Below are 12,718 nucleotides of genomic sequence, written 5' to 3' on the forward strand. Positions count from 1 at the left end.
TCAAAAGTTAAAGTATAAATCATTTCAAATTCCTTATATTAAGCAAACTAGACAGCACCATTTTCTTGTTTTATTAATCTACAGATAGCCAGGGGCATGCTTCAATACTCTCATATCATTTACACACGAAGCATGTGTTTAGTAAGTCCGCCAGGTCAGAGGCAGTAGAGATGACCAGGGATGTTCTCTTGATAAGTGTGTGAATTAGACCATTTTCCTGTCCTGCTAAGCATTCAAAATGTCATGAGTACTTTTGGGTGTCAGGGAAAATGTATGGAGTAAAAAGTACATACTTTTCTTTAGGAATGTAGTGAAGTAAAAGTTGCCAAAAATATAAATAGCAAAGTAAAGTACAGATACCCCCAAAAAACGACAGGATTGCTGGGTCCCCCGTGGACAGTTGAGCTAACTTAGACTAATGTGATTGCATGAGGTTGTAAGTATCACGATAATTTCCCAGGACATAGACATATCTGATATTGGCAGAAAGCTTAAATTCTTGTTAACCTAACTGCACTGTCCAATTTACAGTAGCTATTACAGGAAATCATATCATGCTATTGTTTGAAGAGTGTGCACAGTTATGAACTTGAAAATGTATTAATAAACCAATTAGGCACATTTGGGCAGTCTTGATACAACAGTTTCAACAGAAATTCAAAGGTTCATTGGATCAGTCTAAAATGTTGCACCTACACAATCTCAATTGTGCCTCAGCTAGAATAATACATTATGGCCTTTCTCTGGCATTTTAAAGATTGTACAATCATTTTTTTTAAATTCATGTTTTTTTCTTTGTATTATCTTTTACCAGATCTAATGTGTTATATTCACCTACATTAATTTAACATTTAAACAAACTTCAAAGTTTGCATATCCTTGCTACAGGCAGTTGGATTTGGGTATGTCATTCTAGACCCCAAAAAAGGGGGCGGATCCTTAAGAGGTTTAAGTAGTACTTTCAAGTATTTTTACTGAAGTACTTTACACCATTGACAGTTTGTCAAGATGCAAGCCATAATTGACATTGTTCCAAGTCTTTTCAGACCTTTTAGATAACGTATGTTTTTTTCCACAGAAACAAAGCCGGCTGGCTGCATGTATTGAGTGCTCACCGAGGGCAGTGAGGTGGGCCGGCTAGGCAGGGTAGACTCCTGTGCATTATCCTTCTTCTGGGCATCACTTTCTCCTGGCATTGAAGATGATGTCACTGCAGTACCTGTGCCACACTGTGCCACAGCTGGCATGGCTGGTAATGGGCTTGCCCTGGGGGAGGGGCTGTGTGTGGGTGGGGGAGTGGCCTCAAGTGGGTGTGTGTCAGAACCATCAGAGGAGGCTGTAGGTGTGGCAGGGGAGGGGTAGAACCGTAGAGGGGAGGTCCTTCCCTCGCTCTCTGGAGTGGTGGCCTCATCGTTTCCCATGTCGCCGTTCACTCGCAGCAAGCCGTCCACCTGAGTACACAGGTTAGAGACTGAAGGCTTAGAGAACACACACATGTATACATACTACAAAGATGCATTTCAATGTCAAAATCCAACACTTAAAACAATTTTAGAGATACTGTATCCACGCCAAAAATATCCTTCAGACAGCAATACAAGAACAGTCAACTGGGGTGAACTCTCCCAAATTCCACAGCAACGACTGCATTATGACCACACAGTTCTACTCCAGACCACCCAGACCGGAAGTTGCCCCATGTTGAAAATAAAACCGTAACTCATTCATGTAACTCTGGCCTATAAGCTATTCAGCTAGCCCGATAACATGCTGGGACTGAATGAAAGGCTGTAATGCATGTGTGAGGAGCACAGAGTACTCCAGACACATAGGGGGGTTGTTGAATGAAGGGGGACTCACTACCCAGAATCGCCCCCTCAGTCTGTGTGGTCCTCTCTGTCTGCCCAGAGACCCACTTCACATTGAGAGGGACTACTTGTCAACTGCTTAAGTCAATACGGAACAGAGCCCCCCATTCAGGCTCCCCTCAGCTCCAAATAAGAGATTCCAGACACAGAAGTGAAAGAAGTCCCGGTTTGTTCCCATAATAACCCCAAAGCATGTTATCTTCCTTTGGAATAGGCCCATTTGGCAAATGGCTCTGAGGATGAAAATGAACATCCTGTTATGTTGAATTGAGATGTTGCAACAGACTTCAGGGAAGAAGGAAAAGGGCTTTCTGTCTTTTTGTCTGAAAACATGACACCTAATCTCCATGGTTTCTGTCTTCTATTCTAATTTAAATGCCAAGATCAGGGTTCCATTTACACAATACATTTGTGTGCCCTTGGAAGACTAGGCTGAACAAAACATTCAAATTACTTTGAGGGATGAGTGGTGAACAAGCCCACGGCCCCCCTGGTAATTTAAACCTTTGTTCAAACACAATGTTACAGTAAAATACACTAGTGATAACACTGATAAAACCCTTGCCATTAGCTGGCATTTTGTGCCTCACCTTGCCTGGCCTGGGACCCACCGGCATCTGCATGCCCTTGGGTTGATTGTAAGGCTTGGGCATCAGCAAAGGCACAGACTTGGGTGAGACGGCCCGGATCGAGGGGTTTGGTTCAGGCTTGCGCGACCGAATCTGGGGGCGATGAGACAAACCCTGAGGGAACCCCACCACCTGGGCCTCAACAGTAGCGGTAAACTTGGGTGCCGGGAGCGACTGCTGCCTCAGGTACTTCAGGGGGCCATTTGTATCTTCTTCCGGGGAGGTGGGGGTGGGAGAACAGGAAGTGGGGGTGAGGGTGAGACGTGTGTTGGTGGTAGCGGTGGGATCCTCAGAGATGCTCCTGTCCAGCAGTTTGGGCAGTTGCAGGCGCTCCAACACCGCTTCACTGATGGTGAAGCGCTGGGCGTAGCGGTGGAGGACCAACGCTGCCTCCTCAGGGGTGCGGGCCAACCGGTAGGCCTCGCGGAGGTCGTTCTCACGACGCTCCCTAGGGGAGGAGAGACGGGAGGACAAGATAAAACAGGGGCCATGTGACTGGCTACACACTGACAAAAGCATCATTGTTGAAACATGCTATGATCCCCTGATGCAATTATAAAATAGGTCGAGGCCAGGATGAGATAAACCACAGGCTATGAGAGAAGAGAGTAGGTAAAGGCCTATACTGCACATGGAGACAACCAACAATATGGAAATCAGGATTCAATCTAAAATGGAGGATTTCCTTGTGACGTACTTCTCCTCAACAATCTCCCGGTAGGTTTTGATGCTCTTCCTCCTCTGAGAGATGGCCCCCCCCTCACCCGTCATCAGCTTCTCCATCATCTTCCTCTCTTCCTCCTTCTTAATCAGGTCCTGGGAGACGCTTCTCCTGCGACTCTTCCACCGGGCTAGGTCCTAACAGACCGACAGTAGATGTGTGACTGTATGAATGCTTGAATGTGTAGGTGTGTGTGCGCAACTGTATGATAAAGTGTGAGTAAGTGTAAATGTGTGTATAAAAGTGTATTAGCATGTGCGTGTGTGAGAGAGTGCTTACATCCTGCCAGTGGTCCTCTTCCTCCTTCATCATGTTGTACTGGTTGTGCATGAGCTCGTGACGCACCTGGCTGTGGTGTGGCAAGATGGCGTCCTCCTCACAACGCATGTCAATCATACTCACACTCCTGAGGGGAAAAAAAGGAGAAGACAAGGATATGGAAGGAGTTATAGAGAGATTCACTGGGAGAAAAGTAATGTATAAGGTATAGACAGAAATAGTTTTATTTTAAAGGCACATAAGATGGAGTAATGTTTGGAGTTGCCGTAGTGATGAAAGTTCAGCTAGGAAAGGTTAAACCGAGTCGATGGTCAGATACACCTTCTCAAACCCAAAAAGGAACTCACCATGATTCTGACAATACCACACATATTATTGGATATTACTCTTCTGTATATATTAGTTTGTATTATACTGTGTAGAATCATGCAAAACAGAAGGCAGCAGCGATAACGTTAATAATTAAAGGCAGATTATAACAACATGTAAAGCAACATGCTATCAAAAGGTCATATATACAGTAGCCTATCTGTACAACAGCACAGAGCATCAGTTATACATTTGATCCAGGTTTTGTTTTGAGAACCACAGTGAGATCCTCATACCTTGTACAGTGCTGGTACATATACTTGTTTGTGAGTGTATGTGACATGCATCATATGGTGAGCTCTCTAGTCTCCCACAATTTTCAAAATGTTCTGGCTTCACAGCGTCTGCATGTAATAGAACATGAGTTTGTCATAGAAGAACTAAGTGTCTGTCTACGTCACCATCTTATCCGCTTGAATAAAATACTAAATAGTATCTAGCAAGATGGAGATCACAGAGGTTATTTTTAATGAGTGCATTTCGCAAGTGGCTAATTAACATCAACTAGCTTCACTAAAACTAACCATCGGAAAATGTCTGAAACACTACCTCTTTAAAGAGTATCAAAAATAAATCCCATGGTGCCCCCCACCCCAAAAAGAATAATGTATGCACTAATGTAAGGTGCTCTTATCCAGAGCGACTGCTAAATTACTAAAATGTCAATGTTAATGTAAAGCCACTGCAAGGTTTTGCATGCAAACTTTGGTTTTGAATCTTCATTCAGGCATGTCTGCCTCCTGATAAAATAAAATAAAAAGAGTTGTCTGTCTGAAGAGGACCCACCCCAGAACAATTTCTTCCCCCCTTATCGAAGTTGCCAAAAGACTCTGTCATTGAAATCAGACCCTAGTCACTGCTGTTGTTTAGGGTTTGGGGTTTACGAGACTATGAGCTGTCCACAAGACAGGAGAGTAATCTAGGTTCATCCTATTCCACAGTAGACCCTCGAAGACTATAAGAGACACCAACTCGGTGAGGCTGGATAAGTAGCTCACTGACATTTTCGGGTGCACCCTTGCAGTTAGGATTCATGCGCACATCTAGAGTTCCAGCGTTTGTTTTTGAGAGTGAGTGTGAGACATGCAGATGACAGAAGCTGGTTACAAACACAAGCATCTTAATTTGAAGTCAACCGCTAGTCCCTCCCAACTTCTGACAAATAAAAATGAATAGGATGGGTGTAACATGGTTAAAAGTCCGATATTCCAGAGTTACACCCATCAGCTCCTTACAGATAGACATGTCTAGAAGCTGGCATACTTGATGGGATACTTTGCAGGTGTGGTTTAGCAGGGATGTGCTGCCGATGGGTAACAAAGAACCACTTACTCTGGGTCATCTGATACACTAGCAGCTCTGTGACTGAATCTACGAAAGCAGAGACATGGAGAAAGAGCACAAACACTAATGAACAAACACAACTACAACACATACAGATCTGGACACACAACGCAATACATACAGATATGAGAATGTGTGATAAGGAATATAGGGGGCGTGTTGAAAACACCTGTAGGTTTACTCTATGGGTTACCGTTGACAACAGAATGAGCTCTTTGTAAACAATCAAGAAAGTTTAATGAGATACTTACTATAGGTTCAGTATTATTACAAAATGAGCAATTACTGTCTTAAATATCAGAACGATGGGTTTACAGTAAAGTTGTTCTGGCTAGATCTACAGATTGATAAAAACAGTGTCCATTTGAACACAAGGTGGCACTCTAAACAAGAACACAGCCAGCTCAGCACTTGGGGAGAAAAACAACACTGAATTCACTGCACTAATATAGGCCTCTACAGAATATTGTATGGCGCAGATGGAAATGATCTCATGATGCAGTCTAAAATAAAACTAGCATTAAAAAGCATGCATATTTTATTAGCCTGCACACAATGCATCTTCAAAGATGGGGTTCTTCGTCTTTCGCCAGAACAATACGCAATTTGGAGGTTTGGGTTAACCGGGTTTGTGTTTAAGTTCCAGGCCACAGAGGGCTTTTTGCCTTTCTGACGTTGGGAAGGATGCGAGTTAAAGTGTGTCTTGTGGTCCTGTTAAGACTGGCCACAAGACGGAGAGACGCAGTGACGAGCGGTCTTATGAAACGGACAGCATATAAATTGTTTTACGGGCAATTATTAAATAGCAACACTCCTTGGACAGAGCTAAGAAAGTAATACAATGTAAATATGATTGAGGTAGTTGCTGTAACCAGTGTGTATTGGAAATGGTCAAATTTCAGAGGTCACCATGCAAGGTTACTTAAAAGGTCACTGTCATTTCTTCACATGCGCAAAAACATACAAACCCGAATGAACAAATAAAATATATAAAGTATAAATAGAGAAAGGTCATGCATTCTTCATGTTTGCCATCCAGAGGTGTGCATCACTGCTCGAGGTCATGGCCACATGCGTATGAAGCAGGATTTCTAAACATCTACTGAAGGATGACAGGTAATGTAGTTCTCTGTATCTGATCTGTGTAGGCTGGGAGAAACCCAATATGTTGTGGCTGTTATGGTGTGATGCTCCTCCCTTAGCCAACTGAGCATTTTGTATCGGTCTCTGAATCCTAGTCAATGAACGACAAGCTCACATTGGCGGGAGGTCGTCATCAAGCCAAGATGGACATTTCCCCACCGCCGGTTTGTTGCCCTCGCGACCTTCAACCTCCGACTTGTCCATGCGACCCTGGCAGGTGATGGTCAGCGTGGTGGTTGCCCCGGCTGAAGGAACAGGCAGGAACTGGTTTGGACCAGTTGTGCCGCCGTGTTTTGGCGAGGTAAGGGCACGGCGAGCCCATACGTCGTCATTCCTCCCCGTGTCTGTCGCTAGGGATATGGACAGCCCCACCTTCTTTTGCCCTGCTTTCTCCCTGTAAATCATGGGAGGGAACTTCCTGGTTGTGTCCAGGCTGGCCCTGGGGCTAAGGGGGCTCGTCACGATGATGGAGGTAGTCATGGGGCTGGTTGTCAGGGATGACGGACGGTAAAGTTCCTCGGAGCATGAGCGGACGGGGCTACTGCTGAGAGAGTGGTTTGGTTAGCATTGACCAAGGTCATAGGGCATTTGACATTATTTCACTATTGAAATAACATAAAACAAAATTAGGATATCCAGATGTTTTTAAATGTTTTATTTCAACTGTCTCTTGACCAATCATAATTACGCAAATGCACATGGCAGAGGTAAACAGCGGAAGGCTGCTTTCTCCAGTAGTTTTTGGCAAAAAGCAACAGGGTCGTTCCATGTTATTTCATCAAGCCATGACACCTACCATTGTTCTGAAATGGTTTCTGTAGTTAGAAACAGATCATTCAGCAACTTTATTTTGTGGAAATATCATTTTCGCAGAGAACTTAAGCTAATTAATTGCACCCAAATTGACCATAAATATTTTTAAAGGATTCATACAATAATTATAGTACCCAACATCCAATTTGGACCACACATTCTTCAAACTTTGTCCACCTAATAGTAGGAACAGTAACATCTAGCGGTTAAAATCTGGTGATATCAGGATGATGGATGTGACATAAACCTAAAAACTTAAATTACTAGTTTCTCTGAACAGGGGGGGAAAAAACAAATGAACTGAGAATACATTACATAGGATGAAGTAACAATACTCCGATCCACAGCTTCTTACTTGAGACAGAGAACTGATACTATATACTTGTTTTTGGGGTGAGATTGACGTGAGGTGTGGGGGGGTCTGTGGGTGACTTGCCAATTCAAATCTTTGGATTCCTGATGTCTTACTCATTGTTAGAAATTATTTGGTACTATATTTATTGAATATTATCTGAATCTTATGAATTAAAATGGCCCATTTGGGCACAACAAATTAGCTTATTTTTTTTAAATATAATTTAATCTCTAAGGAATTATGTTCCACAAATGCTTATTTTACTTGTTTCTATCAAATTCTTTCAGAACAATCTGAGATTGTCAGTGTCAAAACACTTCCTTGTTCTTTTTGAGGTGGAACCACCCAACAGTAATAGAGAAGTCTGATTTTCGCCATAATATAATTGATTCTGTTACAAAAAGGTTTTCTGGTGAGTGTCATACATTGATCGGTTTCAGGTCTTTTGGAAACTCTGTTCGGTGCACGCTTGTAATTTCTATTTGAAGTGGAGAAAATAGCATACCGATGTCAGGGCAGCCTGGAGGGCTGAATACACCACTAAAAACTATATTAAATAGTTTGTTTTATTAAGTATCTCAAATGACATGGTATATCCTTGCAGGTATCAATATCACAAGGATTATCTAATTTAATTCATAAAAAAAGCATTAAAATAGGCTGAACAAAAAAGTGATCCAAAAATGAACTCACTCAAGTAATCGAATAATAACATCCATTCAGATATCAGATATTAGATAACCGTGCCCATCCTGTAATAATCGTAATATAAAGACATTGGCATAGACTCGAATGGGTTTGTTCATAAGGGTTGTGGAACCATTTCAAACACAGATGCAGAATCATACCCAAACACAATATCCTATTATAAAAACTCACATTAGTACAGCTGGAAGGTAGATTTGTGAAGAAAAGCAGACAAAACACTAGTGACTCAAAGATTGTATTGGGAGAAAACCCACGATAGCTCTCGCTAGTCTGCTTTGGTAAAGCCCTCCCCCGGGGATTTATTTTATTTTATTATTCGCTTGAAACATAGGCGCAGTTAACTTAAATAGCACCACTCTTAATAAAAATGTTCAATACATGGTTCAACTTACTAAAAATGACTTTTCTCCCCACTCATTATACTAGGCCTTACATTCTACCAGTCATTTTCATTATCACACCGTTACCATTGAAAATGTGGACATGTCTTCGGTCATTGAAAAATATATATAATGTGTGCCATTGAGAATGCGTACATCTTTTCCGGCAATGAGAAGGGTACGCCATATCCCAGCCCTAGTCAGGGGTGGTAGGACCCCTCATTTCCTACTTCCTGAGGGTGGGTTGTCAAATACTGTAACACAGTATGAGTAGGCTAGCTAGACAATGGCAAGTATTTGGTGTGTGCTTGCAAAGCTGCGTCTATATCAAATGTGTGTGTGCTTGAACAACCAACGTGTTTCCAATATCCAAAGGCAGCATAGTGACTTGCTGATTATCTCCAACCAGTGCCATAGACCCATTCGGTATTAGATAGATCGTAGCAGCCCTGCCCAGCTCTGGGGGAAACAACCTGTGGTTACCCCATTGACTCACAGCAAAAACATTTAACTGCAATTTTCTTGTCATCTGCTTTTTTTAGTCAAAACATTTAGGAACTGTACAACATGTCTACTTTTAAACATTGCCTTGTCCCGAGCTCAGTATTGCCAACTTAGCGACTTTGTCGCTATATCTAGCGAGTTTTCAGCCCTTCAACGACTTTTATTGGTAAAAGATTCTAGCGACAAATTCAACTATTTTTCAGGCTGCCTTTGGGGAATTTTGACAACGAGGGTTTCTATGGTTTTAATTGCATTTAGCAATTTTTCCCACTGAATTCTGCTGCAAACAACTAACAGAAGCCACAGCAACGACGCACACACAGGTAGAGAAGCACCAGGAGATGGGGATCTGGCGGGAAAGGGGACCAAAAAAAACGCCACATCGGGGACGTCGTTGCAGCAACCACAAAAGGTAATCTAGCAACTTCTAGCAACAAATCAAAGAGCCAATAACAGATATCACTGAAAAATATGGTCGGCAACTATATTGTAGGGCTTCCCTCATGCCCCTTTTCATGACGGTGCTAGCAGCCACGTGACTACAAACAGACTACAGCTACAAGTAGTAAGTGGGTGCAAATGGACTGTACTAAACAAGTTAAAATGTCTTACCTCTGATTAAATGTTTTCCACACACATAGCTACATGTAGTCTACTTGGACACCGGGTCCCCACATTTCCCACTCTCCTACGGTGAATAGCCTGAAGACACAGGGCTCTTATCGCAGGCTCCATTTCCCTACGTGGGAGTATTGTGAACTGCATGTCAGGGATTTTGACCTGGTTACATATACATTGAACACCACATCAGATTTTTGGCATGTTTTGTTATTTATGTTGACCAAGTTGGCTCTTTTACATTGGGATTTTTTTTGTGTTCCCCATTTCTTGGGGGCGGTCGAGGGGAATTCCTTCTTATTATGTGAATATTGACTCTGCCAATAGCACCATGTTGCCTAGGTGATCAAATCAGAAAAACACTCTTCATTAGGTCAATCTCTGTCGAAAGGAGATACAGTGGGGCAAAAAAGTATTCAGTCAGCCTCCAATTGTGCAAGTTCTCCCATTTAAAAAGATGAGGCCTGTAATTTTCATCATAGGTACACTTCAACTATGACAGACAAAATGAGGGAAAAAAATGCAGAAAATCACATTGTAGGATTTTTAATACATTTATTTGCAAATTATGGTGGAAAATAAGTATTTGGTCACCTACAAACAAGCAAGATTTCTGGCTCTCACAGACCTGTAACTTCTTGTTTAAGTTTAGTTTTATATATAGTTTGCTAGAGGCTCCTCTGTCCTCCACTCGTTACCTGTATTAATGGCACCTGTTTGAACTTGTTATCAGTATAAAATATACCTGTCCACAACCTCAAACAGTCACACTCCAAACTCCACTATGGCCAAGACCAAAGAGCTGTCAAAGGACACCAGAAACAAAATTGTAGACCTGTACCAGGCTGGGAAGACTGAATCTGCAATAGGTAAGCAGCTTGGTTTGAAGAAAGCAACTGTGGGAGCAAATATTAGGAAATGGAAGACATACAAGACCACTGATAATTTCCTTCGATCTGGGTCTCCACGCAAGATCTCACCCCGTGGGGTCAAAATGATCACAAGAACGGTGAGCAAAAATCCCAGAACCACACGGAGGGACCTAGTGAATGACCTGCAGAGAACTGGGACCAAAGTAACAAAGCCTACCATCAGTAACACACTATGCCGCCAGGGACTCAAATCATGCAGTGCCAGACGTGTCCCCCTGCTTAAGCCAGTACATGTCCAGGCCCATCTGAAGTTTGCTAGAGAGAATTTGAACGATCCAGAAGAAGAATGGATGAAACCAAAATATAACTTTTTGGTAAATACTAAACTCGTCGTGTTTGGAGGATCCAAGGAAAACCATACATACTGTGAAGCATGGGGGTGGAAACATCATGCTTTGGAGCTGTTTTTCTGCAAAGGGACCAGGACGACTGATCCGTGTAAAGGAAGGAATGAATGGGGCCATGTATCGTGAGATTTTGAGTGAAAACCTCCTTCCATCAGCAAGGGCATTGAAGATGAAACGTAGCTGGGTCTTTCAGTATGACAATGATCCCAAACACACCGCCCGGGCAATGGAGGAGTGGCTTCGTATGAAAGTCCGTGTTGCCCAGCAACATCACTGCTCTAGAGGAGATCTGCATGGAGGAATGGGCCAAAATACCAGCAACAGTGTGTGAAAACCTTGTGAAGACTTACAGAAAACGTTTGACCTCTGTCATTGCCCACAAAGGATATATAACGAAGTATTGAGATAAACTTTTGTTATTGACCAAATACTTATTTTCCACCATAATTTGCTAATAAATTCATTAAAAATCCTATATTATGATTTTCTGGATTTTTTTTCTCATTTTGTCTGTCATAGTTGAAGTGTACCTATGATGAAAATTACAGGCCTCTCATCTTTTTAAGTGGGAGAACATGCACAATTGGTGGCTGACCAAATACTTTTTTGCCCCACTGTAACACCCATCTATCCAGAAACAAGGGAACAAATTAATTCCATTTGAGTTTGCGCATCTCAAATAGCCTCTTGTAATGCATATTGGTGGTTGTTTTACCTATGACCTATTTTACAATAATGGTGCCGAAGAAGAAGAAAGATGTTATGTGTCCCCAAACGATTGTGTGTTTTTGTTTGTTTATTAGCGCTTTCTTGTAACTTGTTTTTTTTTACATAATGTTGCCACTACCGTCCTCTTATGACCGAAAATAACTTTTGGACATCAGGACTGCAATTACTCACCACGGACTGACAGAGTCCTTTTTCCCCATTAACGAGTCTGATGAGCCCGACGTGACCGATATACTGGGAAACAGACCCAGATCCCTGTGATTTGCAGAAAAGAGAAGGTGGAGAAAAAGGGGCCAAAGGGTGGGCTGCCTTCTGAGAATTCGTAGGCGATCGAATAAGCCCCCACTTCCTTCCATTCTGCTAGCAAACGTGCAATCTTTTGAGAATAATATAAATGACCTACGCGTAAGATTAAAGCATCTAGTAGCCGGGGACTTGAATGCAGGGAAACTTAAATCTGGTTTACCAAATTTCTATCAGCATGTTAAATGTGCAACAACAAAAAAAAAACTAAAAAAAAACTCTGGACCACCTTTACGCCACACACAAAGACGCATACAAAGCTCTGTCACCCTCTATTTGGCAAATCTGGCCATAATACTATCGTTCAGATTCCTGCTTACAAGCAAAGATTTAAGCAAGAAGCACCAGTGACTAGATCAATAAAAATGTGGTTAAGATGCTAAGCTACAGGACTGTTTTGCTAGCACAGACAGGAATATGTTCCGAGATTACTCCGATGGCATTGAAGAGTGCTCCACATCAGTCATTGGCTTCATCAATAAGTGCATCGATGCAGTCGTCCCCACAGTGACCGTACGTACACACCTCCAACCAGAAGCCATAGATTACAGGCAACATCCGCACTGAGCTAAAGCTGCCTCTTTCAAGGAGCGGAACTCTAACCCGGAAGCTAATGAGAAATCCAACTATGCACTTCGATGACCCACTAAACAGGCAAAGCGTCAATACAGGACTA

At 42.4% G+C, this 12,718-nt stretch overlaps 1 protein-coding gene across 9 annotated transcripts in view; it reads right to left on the bottom strand.

The window, feature by feature from the left end:
• Positions 1-12,718, bottom strand: part of LOC135526520 (LIM and calponin homology domains-containing protein 1-like) — a 146,015-nt gene that overhangs the window by 21,465 nt on the left and 111,832 nt on the right. For 6 of the 9 annotated variants that reach the window (XM_064954968.1, XM_064954975.1, XM_064954973.1 and 3 more), the window contains exons 9-13: positions 5,199-5,237; positions 3,498-3,624; positions 3,195-3,355; positions 2,459-2,945; positions 1,116-1,451 (exon numbers count right to left, since the gene is read on the bottom strand). In XM_064954968.1, coding sequence (XP_064811040.1) covers positions 1,116-1,451; positions 2,459-2,945; positions 3,195-3,355; positions 3,498-3,624; positions 5,199-5,237 — 1,150 coding nt within the window. Of the gene's footprint in view, positions 1-1,115; positions 1,452-2,458; positions 2,946-3,194; positions 3,356-3,497; positions 3,625-5,198; positions 5,238-6,468; positions 6,895-12,718 lie in introns of all 9 variants that reach the window. The other 3 variants (XM_064954971.1, XM_064954970.1, XM_064954976.1) reach the window with 2 other exon arrangements.

The sequence above is a fragment of the Oncorhynchus masou genome, chromosome 32 (assembly GCF_036934945.1).
Source record: "Oncorhynchus masou masou isolate Uvic2021 chromosome 32, UVic_Omas_1.1, whole genome shotgun sequence".
In the NCBI taxonomy this organism is placed as follows: Eukaryota; Metazoa; Chordata; class Actinopteri; order Salmoniformes; family Salmonidae; genus Oncorhynchus; species Oncorhynchus masou.